This window comes from Lytechinus variegatus, chromosome 14, assembly GCF_018143015.1.
Source record: "Lytechinus variegatus isolate NC3 chromosome 14, Lvar_3.0, whole genome shotgun sequence".
In the NCBI taxonomy this organism is placed as follows: Eukaryota; Metazoa; Echinodermata; class Echinoidea; order Temnopleuroida; family Toxopneustidae; genus Lytechinus; species Lytechinus variegatus.
Window position 1 is genome coordinate 27,772,586 of NC_054753.1, and position 12,226 is coordinate 27,784,811.

The following is a 12,226-nucleotide window of genomic DNA, read 5'->3' on the forward strand; positions in this document are numbered from 1 at the left end:
ACATTTTCCCGAGGAAAAATTGACAAGCAAGGGGAAAATATGTTTTCATCCAGAATTTATGGTCATTTCGTCGACGGAAATTTTCACAAGCAAAAAAAAAATGAAATAAAATGTCCTCGCTTTGAAAAGGGGCCACATTTATGTTAGAACGGCATATTTACATTACAAATTTATGCCTCTCCAGGGGGAGGGGCACGGTCCAAATCTGCCCCCTGGATCCGCCAGTGGGATGATGATGATAACAAAAGCTGGATCTATAAAGCACTTTTTTCTGAAAATATAATGCGCTGCTATAAATACCCTGGCTTAAGCTGTGCTGCCAAATAGGCGCTGAAGCATTTACGGAATTTCTTCCACCGGCGGGTACCCATTCATCTCACCTTGGTTGAGTGCAGCACAATTTGGGTAAATTTCTTGCTGACAGAAAGACGCCATGGCTAGGAATCGCACCCACGTCCCTCGATTGAGAGACGAGAGTTATGATTCATAACCACTAGACCACGACGAATTGGATATTTTTTTGTAATATCCCCTGCCCCCCCCCCTCCCCCCGAAACCTAAGCTATGAGCTTCCTATAATACCCTGTATCAAAGTACATTCTCTAGTAACAAACGTGCGTAAAATATTACATTTTATGTTTAGCAAATATATAGATAATGTGGGTAGATAATTAGCTATTACTTATCCTTGAGATGACCCTTTTTTTATTTTTATGAGAGTCAAAGTACATACACACTGAATGATTTGTATACTTTTTCATTGTCTTTTATTTTGCAGTCTTATATAGAGTTTCCATCATGGCTGATACATTAAAAAATGTCATCTCCCAGAGTACGGAGTGTCCTGTATGTCTTTCTACCTTCACTGATCCCAAGATCCTGTCTTGTTCTCACACATTCTGCAAGACCTGTCTGGACAACCTCTTGGAGTGCCATGGTAATTACCAGATCCGATGCCCTGTATGCAGAGCTATAACCCAGGTCCCAAACCAAGATGTCAGCAAACTACAGGTAAATCTTGCTTTGAAGAATCTAATAGAGGACATGAAGTGTCATCCTCAGATTTGCATGAGTTGTAAATCCGATGACAAGTCCAGTGCTGTCGTCTACTGCCAAGACTGTGGCAAGTATCTCTGCACCACTTGCCTCAACGCCCACTCTCAATGGGGTGACTTCATTGATCATGAAGTCATAGCCATGAGTGAGATATCATCAGGGAAGGTGACGATACGTAGGTACCGGAAATGCAGGAAACACCCGAAAGAAGACGAGGAGTGCTTCTGTTCCAATTGCAGGAGATTCACATGCTTTAGATGTGTTGTCATGGCACATACGGGGGAAGGACACCAGGTCATGGAGGCAGCTGCCTATGAGAACATACACCGGGAGAGCATCGAAGGCATAAAATCAAAGGTGGATGAGAAGCAAGTATGCTTCCAGAAGTACTTAGATTTCATCGATGAACAGATGAAGCTTGTTGGTAGTACTAAGAAAGGGTGTATAGCTGATATCAACAATGCTTACGATGATGCAGTCCTGCAGATGACAGAGAGAAGAGACATCCTGATTGGAGAAGTTACGGAAAAGACTGAAGGAGTAGAGAAAGCACTGGAAGAGATGAAGACATCGGCTCAGAAGTACATCAATCAGCTGACGACCGTTGCTGACATGGTGACCAACAGAACAAAGATACCGTTCGATATGGATACTTTGGCTGCACACGACACTCTCTGTGAGGAGATACGAGAGGCCTTTGATCAAGAGGATCCTGACTACGAGAAGCCAAGGAAATCAAGCAAGAAAGGAAAACGTGTCGGTTTTGAGAGACACGTTCGAAAGGACGAGTTAAATCTCGGTAAGATTGTTCACGCAGTTGAAAAGAACGTCGCTTTGCCTACTAAGAACAGCATGAATGCCATGATTAGTACTCCAGATGGTAGGATGGCGGTAGGGTGCTGGACAGGTGGCATCAACATTTTCTCTTCTGACGGCGAATTCCAACAGACAGTTCTCAAAGATGTCAAGATATATGACGTAGGGTTCCTCTCTGACGGTCGATGTATTGTGATCGATTGTGCAAACGATATCACACTCTACACACCAGAATACATAGAATTAAATGTAATGTTTGAGTCTTTAGGTAAAGATGAAGGCGGGATTCCTAATCTCACTGTTGGTACTGATGATCTGATCTATGTGAGCTACAGAAAAGCCCAGAAGATCCTTGTATTTTCAGCAGCAGGTGGGCAAGCAGTCAGGGAGATACCATGCACTGGATATACGCCTCAACAAATCACTAGTTACGATGACTCTCTTCTCGTTCAAACAGTGGATACTTTACGATTGATAGACAAAGAAGGTGCTGTACAACATACATTAACCAAACCTGGTAGTTCAATTCATGCTGCTGTATCTCAAGGTAATCTCATCCTGGTAGCCACGGTGAAGCATGATGAAGGGTTAGTGAGTATTGACGAGTATACAAATGAGCTTACACCCATACGAAACCTTGTTACTGACTACAAGATTGAAAAGCCCGATAGAAGTTGGTATTATCTTCAGCAGTACCGATCTGGCGATATCGCTTTCTGCACCTCGGATAGACTCTACATATTCCACTGATACTGATGGACCAACTTTGATATATTTCAGTGTTTCAGTATCACTATATTTTGACGAAGGCGGGGGGTGTCATATCCACTAAATTGTCCCTTTTTTAATGTTATTCTTAAATTGATTTACACAAATCATTTAATTATACATTTGAAGTCAAGAACTGCGTTTTTCAGTTAACTGCATATTCTCAACATGATTATGTCTTTTCAATTACAATATTCTAAACTTTTCTGATCTACCTTGCCTAGACTGTTGTACCATGTCACTTATTTATTAGCTAAGCAATACAGAAGCCAATTCAAGCATACTGAATTCAAACCCATCAATTCTTGTTGAATGCGGAAATTTGTTTAATATATTTATAAATTTTTATCGTTTGTCTTCGTCGACCTGAGGTCGTAACAATTTTGTATTACACTCCCCCTAGACTACACCAGAGACTAAACTCTTCTATTAAAATGTAGGTCATTTTACATGTAAAGTATATAAAAAAAAATTACCATGGACATGACACGATAAATATTTTAATTTCGTTGTACTTACTGACTAAAGATAAATGTTTAGAAAAGCTTCTTGTTTATTTTGATTGTCTACAATTTTGTCGAATTCCCTCCCTAAAATTGATAAATTTATGAAAAGCGATCACACTTTGATATGATCAACATATTAAAGTCTTCACTCTTTAAATAAAAGTATCTTTGCGAGTGAGATAATGCATTAAGTTCTAGCAAAAAGTTTTTTTTCCAATGAACAGTATATTTCGAATTTTCGACGCAACCTCGCATCTTCTTCGGGGATACGAAACTTACAGTGTTGGAACTTAATTTTAAAGGAGAATGAAACCATTGAAAGAAGATAGCTTGTGTGAAAACAGAAAAATCAAAGAAACAGATCAACAAAAGTTTGAGAAAAATCGGACAAATAACGAGAAAGTTATGAGCATTTGAATATTGCGATCAATAATGCTATGGAGATAGCAAATTGGCAATGCGACAAAGATGTATGATGTCACTTGTGAACAACTCTCCTACTAAAGTAATCAGGAGAGTTGTTAAGTGAATTATATAATATATTTCACTTGAATTGCCTCTTTTATCACATCTATCCATATATCATGTGTCCTTTCTACATGAGGGCATGTAATACATATTTTTCAGAATACATCATGGATAGAGAGTTTGTATCATCACAAGAAAAAGCAAAAAGAGACATTTTGAGGGTAGTTTATAGTCCACCAAAGGGAAAGTTGTTTATCAGTGATATCACACATCCTTGTCGCATTGCCAATGGGAGGATCTCCATAGCATTAGTGATTGCAATATCAAAATTCTCATAACTTTCTCATTATTTGTCCGATTTTTCTCAAACTTTCTTTATTCTTGTTCTTTGATTTTCTGTTTCTACACAAGCTTATTTGTTCCAAAGGTTTCATTCCCCCTTAATGCATTATCTTGCAAAGATGTACGTCTCTTTTGTCTCTTCATCTTTATCCAACACGCGAATTTATATATAATATATTTATATACATCTTGTAGTTTCACATATTGGTCTAGGTTTAAACAGCACAAATCCAGTCAATGCTTCATCGCGAATAATTTTTCAAAGCCTCAAATTTTCGACGATCCTTCGCCTTCTTCAAGAGTAAATGACACTGATCAGTTCAGTCATAATCAGAGGAAGCATCCTCAGAAAGACGTTGTTATAAATGGCTGAGAATGCGATCCTTGCCTTTAAATAAACAATAGTCAAAGTAACGTATTTTTTGTGATGGTCAAATTGTGATTATGATTGATCTGATCATTGTCATTTACTCCTGAAGAAGACGAAGGATATATCGTCGAAAGTTCGAGGCTTTAAATAAAAAATGTTGGCAAAAAACATTGACTGGATTTTATACATATATCATATGAAATTATGAACTCTATATCCAACAGGTAGGCCTAGTGCTATGATTGTTATTTTGAAATCTTCCATGTGAATAGTAAATAGCGGATGCGTATATAATTCTTGATTATGCACGTGTCACATACACCTTTCTCTTTTCTTCTCTATGCGTTCTAAGTTGCAGGGATTTTAAAGAAATCAAGATGGACTTTAGTTGGGACCAATCGAATTCTGGATTTAGTATGAACACATTTAATTCAGCTTTCAATCTAGAATGATTATAATTTGAATCCGTTGTGATTTAACAACAAATTTGTAGGAATGGTCTCGAACTACAGTTCGTCTGGATTTATTTCAAATCCCTGCAATGTAGAGTGAAGGTTTCAGGATTTTCTTGTTACGTAAATGCGCAAGACTTGCTTGATGGAGTTTGTAGCTGTGTAGTGTTTTTATTAAGTAAGGATCAAAATGAAAATAAGACGCCTCGGCTTTCATGAGCTGTCCTTCCAAGGCATTTTATACTTTAAATCTTATATCTGTATTAGTAATGCATGACGAATGAAATCAGTCAATCAATGTGATACATGTAAAATAAACTGGTGTATATATCATTGTATATATCATATGAAATTACGAAGTATGTAACCATCGCACATTATAATTATAAATGTTATTTTAATGTTTTCTGTAAATTCTCTCCGTTGGGTATATGTCTTGATTTTACACATTTACACGTCTTTGTCTTTTTCTATGAATTTTACGATTTTCTTGTTAGTTTAGTGATCAAGATTTAATTGATGAAGTGTGTAGCTGTACTTGTATTTTTTTAAAGTAATTGTTGCTCGTCATCAGTTACTTAGGTAAGGAAACCATTAGAATTAAGCTATATCGAATTTCATGAGCTATCATGTTAAGGTTATGTTACACTTTAAATCTTACACTTATATTTGTTGTATGTTTCCTGTGCACCATTAAATGATAAAGGCGTCAATCACAATAATCTTTATGGTTCATATTTTAATGACAATGTACCTCTACACAGAGCTGGCCGGATAAGGGCCGATGATAACGATTCGCATGTGTAACATATACAACACTGCCCGACAGAGGGCAGCAATCCACAATGGCGTGACCACTTTTTCTTTCCCTCTACTAACTTCTTTAACTTTCTCTTCTATTAACTTTCTAAATTACTGCAATTACCCATCTGACATCCAAATAGCTTGTTAAGTGTAAAATCGAACTTAAACCATATCATCACATCTAAGCTATAAAAAACACAACTCAACTGTTGAAATATAAAGCAATACAACTATTTAAACAATAACAGTAACAGTGATGCAAACTGGCCTTCACATAAAATCCACTAAATTCAAATGGAGAAATGCTCAACAGTAAACATTTTGACTCTGCTAATAATCATTGTCTTATCAATTACTCAAAGTGCCTGTAACACTAATACCAACTATAGTGTACATACCAGTTCACCTACATGAATAATAATAGTCTTATTGATAATTCAAAGTACATGTATCACTATAAATAATCATTGTCTTATCACTAATACAAATTACCTGTAACTATCATCAACTACAGAGTACATACCAGTTCACCAACATCAACTACATACAACTAAATTGAAATAGCACCATAATTACTTTCTCCACCTATTATCCCCCTATTATCCCATCAAAATACACAACATGTCATAGACAGATAACAGCTTACCATGGCAACCTTTTTTCTTTCTTTTTAACATAATAGGGAACTGAATAAAAGCCTACTTCTTTAAACAATGAACAAGCTATATAACTACAGCAACTGATGATAAAAATCAATTTCCACCAATGCAAAGCATTACCCATATAAATCAGCCTAAGTTGTTGGTAAAACGCACAAGGCAAAATATAAAAGTCTCGATACCATGAACTAAAATCAAAAGAATAAGCACTTCCTTTATACACATTCTTGAAATAAAAACTGTACAAGGGGCATGCAAACTGCTTCCTATCAATCGCTAAACATAATTACAGTAAAAGGTCCAAAACTTACCAAATGCTGTAACATATAGAAGTCAAATAAAATAACTATAAAATCATGAATGTACTGCAACTTTTGACATGTATATAAAAATGATAAACAGATAAATAAGTAAAAATCACCAAAACATACACACTTGTACATAATTTCCCACCTGCAACGTTAAAAAACAAATACACAGATAAGAAATAAGACAAAAGTCTAAATTGGACAGCTAATAACTGACATAAAAATAGGTATTAACTGATAGGGTAATATACAAAATGACCACTCTCAATAAACCATCAGCCAAAAGGAAAATATTTAAAACTACAGTCCAAGCAATTCACAATAAACAATGCATAAATAGCTAGCGTCATATAGCTGCAAAACATAGCAATCCTAACCATACCAAACAAAATTAAGGGCATTAACTGGGGGGGGGGTACAACAATAAAGGCTTATCAATGCAAAATACATGTATCATACAACAATGTCATTTTCATGCTATATAAAGTTCAAATAAATGAAACCATCTTATACACCCAAATTAATTTCAGCAAAAACAAAGGGAAAACAGGCATTTATGAAGACACACCCATGCCCATGCATAGCAAGCATCTGTTAAAAATCACACTACATACGAGATCATACACATGTCCCATAACTACAAGCAGCCATCAAACCAGTTTAAGTAGTACATCACTACACAAAATACTAAATAAACAACAATACATGAATAAGAAAACCATATTCATAGAACAATGTTTAATTAGCAGGGTCATTCTAAGCCCAAAACAAGTAGTCCATACAAACAAAAGTATAAAAACATTTAAAAAATACATAAGGCCATCAAGTATACAATAATATCAATGAAATCAAATTTCGATCAAAAAACAAGTGTCCATAATGACATCAAAATTTATGAAAAACCAATTAAGCTGTCCAGTATTTGCAAAAACAGAAGCAACCAAATCCGAGGTAAAGGCTTAGAGTCAATAGTTCATCCATCATGGTACATGTGAATAACATGGTCCAAAAAGTCCAGAGAATCAATCATGGGTAGCGGTTATAAATGTAGTCCGGGGGGCGTCCATGAGGGGGTCCCAATCTCAAGCTGAAAGGGAGACCTGGCCGAGTACGAGCGATCAATGGAAGGGGCATGGCAAACCTTCTTACGTCAGACACCATGGGTGAGATAGAGACCATCCTGGAGTGCACATGGGCAGGGATGGAGGCAAACAGTCCAAGGGTAGTACAAGGAGTCCTATCAGGGGGGCGTCCAGGAGGGTACTCAACCTTCAAGGAACAGCGATGGTTTGGTTCGCCATTGAAGTTGGTGACCAAGCAATCCACAGGCTTATGAGTAGGGGACGCATCTGCCAGAGAATCACCAAGGTGGCACTGGTCGGCATTTGATGATGGTACTTGGGAGGACTGACCACCGGATTGAGGTTCCGGTTGGACTTTGGTGATCTCGCCATCAGGATTGACTTCAAGAGCAGTGGAGGAACCATCAGGGATGTACGTTCGGGGTATCTTAGAACAAACAGCATCCTGACGGGCATCCACAGTGACTCGATTATTGGTAAGTATTGGCTTGACGTGTATGCAAGCTTTTTCATTGACGTTGAAGCTGGAGGAATTTGTCTCCACATTGGCTGCAGGATCAGTGTGAGGTACCTGAGATGTAATGCTATGTTCGCCAATGGGAGGAACGACTGACGAGACGACAACTGAGAGCGCTGTATCGAAACGCGCAGGGGCCGGCGCTGGGCCATAGGTGTAAGAGGACCCATTAGCAATCGTGACCGAACACCGAGAAGGACGAACAGAGATATCATTCACCTCTAAGAAAGGGATACCAGCTCGGGCTAATTCGGTATCAGCCTCGACGACTAAGCTTTCAAAGATGAATTCATTATCATCCCTTGTAAGTACGAGCTGCGTCTCTCCAACAACTACATAAGGCAGGCTTGAACTATCGGCATGACACATACCTGAGGATGTGTCAAAGATAACAGCACCAAGACTCAGAGCAGTTGAGTAACCTATGAAATTCTGTGATGACCCACTGACTAAGGTGACCCGGACACACTGCTGACCATGATACAGGTCAATATATGGAAGTATCTTGGCATGCTTAGGCAACATAGACGATTCAGCCACTGGACAATGTGGCAACGAATGGTATCCTTGATGTAATCCATCAGACTTTGATGAATCAGCATTGTCATTAGTACCGCCGAGAGCAACTTCAAGAACAAGAGGCGACTCATCTGACTTCGACGAGTCAACAAGGCAACTAAGAGGACTGTCACAATAAACATGTGACTGATGACTGATTCCAGAAATATCTGAATCTGTTGTTGGAGCACTACCAGGAACTTTGTCACAATCAATAGTTGATAAAATGTCAAAATCACTATCATAATCTAAATCACTGTCACAATCTGACAAATTCTTGTCAGACTCATACTTTTCATAACAATCATTCACTGTGAGTTTTCGAGTGTATCCTAGTATACTTGCTGCTTGGCGAGCTTGCGCAATGATATTTTTCTCATGTTGAGGGAGGTATTCACAGTCACCGATGTGGTGGTGACTCGGGCGCTTAGCTGCTATACATAAAGGGCAACTATCTAGGACTACTGGATCTATAGGACCTAAAGTTACATTTGGCCTACTGTTGTTACTATGAGAAGTGTGTAAAACCTTAACAGAGGGAGGATGATTATTAGGAATAGGATTGTCCCATATGGGCTCATCATCAAACTCAGACTCATTGTAATTGTGATCAAACTCGGACTCATTATGATTGTCAAACTCAACTAACTCAGACTCTATCTCCGAAATCTCTCTACAATCATTTAACTTCTCACTCTCAGCATAATCGTCAAAATCATCATAATCAAGACTGTTACATTCATTCGCATTCCCAGTCACTCTTTCATTCTTTTGATTTGTATTAATGTGTAAGTTATAGTGATTTAAGAAATCTACGTGAGGGCGGCCGCGGGTTGGGGCCTGGGGGCGAGGTTGAGGGTGCAACCTCTCATGGGTAAAGCCATAGCTAAGGCTATACATGGGACTACAGCTACTGCGAGTGGTACGACCCAAGACCGACAAATGCGGAAAGATTACCTATCACGACCACTTTTGGCCGACCGACTGACTGCTATTTTGAGCAAATGCCATCATAAACAGACAATGACAGGGCTGATCCCAACTGCCACCACACCATTAAATGATAAAGGCGTCAATCACAATAATCTTTATGGTTCATATTTTAATGACAATGTACCTCTACACAGAGCTGGCCGGATAAGGGCCGATGATAACGATTCACATGTGTAACATATACAACACTGCCCGACAGAGGGCAGCAATCCACAATGGCGGTGAATAAAATACACGGGTCGTGTGGTCCAGTGGTTTGAGCATTGGACTCATAATCGCAAGGTTGTGAGTTCGAATCCCAACTCTGCCATTGTCTTCACTTTGATAAAAAGTCCAAAGAGTGATATCTGTCGTCTATTATGTCAGCCACTATGGCTGATTAAAATGTTTCCAAGGTAATTGGTTATATACCAGCTTGGCGTTTACCAGCAAAAAATGCTGTCCTGCCGAGTTCCTACGGGAGTTACCACAAACATAAAATCAATCTGGTGAAATATACTAGACGATATATATTAGCATACCACACTAATTTCAGTTTACCACAGATATATTAAATGTACCACCACATCATATGAAGTTATGAGCTATATAACTATATATAACCAACGCCCTGTAAATAGTATATTGTCCATTGCGTACATATACGATTTAATTTCAAACACGTCTTTGTCTCCTTTCTATAAGTTTTACAACTTCCTGTTACTTTAGTGCTCAATATTTGTTTGATGTAGTTACTAGCTGTATTTATATGTTACATTCAGCTTGTTTGGGCTTGTTATCAGTTACTTAGGGTAGACTCCATTAAAATTAAGCCTTTTTAGCATTCATGGGTTATCCTTTTAAGGTATTTTGGTACTCTATATCTTATATTTTTATTTGATATGTTATGCCTGGCCAATAGAATTAGTCAATCAATATATTAAGATAAATTTGTGTAATTAAACATGCTATCGTATTTTCATTTTATCTCATATCCTTGTACATGTATATCATATGAAGTTATGAAAAATTAATATAGTAAACGTGTATCGTAATTTTGATGTTTTCATCTTTTGTTTTTATTTTCAGAATATCTTCTGTAAATATTATATTATCCGTTGAATTATGCTTTGATTTCACACATTTTACACTTTTTTTCAAAAAGTTTTTCCGATTGTCTTGTTACTTAAGTGCTTAAAATTTGTGCTCAAGACGTATTTTGTAGCTGTGCTGGGGCCCGTAACACAAAGCTTGGTAATCATCGTAGAATACGTTTTTACGATTGATTGCATTGACTACAATGTACTATCGATCATGAAATCAAGCTAACCTCTGTGTTACGAGATTCCTTAGTGTTTTTATCAATATATTTTGCGTACCATCAGTTACATAAGTTACATCCCATTGGAATTTAAGCTATATATCGGCTTTCATGTGATATCATGTCCAGTTATTTTTATACTCTAAATTTTATACTTCTATTTCTTACGTTACGCCTAGCGAATATAATCAACTAATCAATCAGATGAAATAAACTAGTGTATAAACAAACTACCGTTGAAACAGTATTTCCTTTTTTGTTGAAGTTGTCATTACGAAAGAAGTGTTGACCATTATAATACTTTATCGAAATGAGATATTAAACACATTTCACATGAAGAATTCCCAATTTAGACACCACCTCACTGTCTGGTTTAAAAAAAAAGAAAAAAAAACGAAAAAAAAACGTCATGATGCTGGTTAGTGGTTACCTGTACAACATCTTTATAATGCAAAATTATTATCAATAATTATTACTTTAATAATAATTACTTTACTGTTTTAATTTTGACATCACAATGCGAAATGATTGCGACGTGTGCACTTTTCTGTTGCAATGAGTGTATGTTATAGTGTATATTATTGTTTATATACAATTTCAATTTATCAGGACCATTGGGTGACTGGTACAGCATTATGTAATTTATGGTAATTTTTCTATTTCCTTCTATTTCAAAACGTACATAACAAACCATTTACAATAAGAGATAGATCATTAAGAAAATATCAATAACGTCCATATATATATGTATAAAGAAAACAAAGAAATTTAAATAAACCAAGTCTATATTTACAAATTTGAAAATGATACACGTGGAACAGATCTTGTTCACGCGATACACAGCGAAATCAGAAAACACTGATATAAAGAAATCATGCAAAATTACACGACATGTCAATTTCAATTCAATTTCAATTTATTTTCTCATAAAAATCCATACAAAAACACAACATATACAAAGAATCGTATTAACAAAATAGAAAAACAACAACAAATAGAAATAAACATTGGATTGATGATGAGAGGGACAGCAAGAAAGGAACGAGCCTTGTGATTAGCTGACCCTATAACATAATAATCAAAGACTTTAATAACAAAGAAAAAAAATCACTAAACTACAACATAAAAAGGGGGGGGGGGTTGCCTAATATGCCTAAATTAAATTTATACAAACAAACTTTATGAATAACTATTTAAAATAATTTGCCTTGATTTTGACTTAAAAAC

The 12,226-nt window shown here is 36.8% G+C and overlaps 1 protein-coding gene across 1 annotated transcript; it reads left to right on the forward strand.

The window, feature by feature from the left end:
- Nucleotides 1–783: 783 nt before the first annotated feature.
- Nucleotides 784–2,923, forward strand: LOC121428190. The gene has a single exon (XM_041624795.1). It carries the CDS (start codon nucleotides 799–801, stop codon nucleotides 2,620–2,622), a length of 1,824 nt encoding a protein of 607 aa, XP_041480729.1. The 5' UTR covers nucleotides 784–798; the 3' UTR covers nucleotides 2,623–2,923.
- The last annotated feature ends 9,303 nt before the right edge of the window (nucleotides 2,924–12,226 follow it).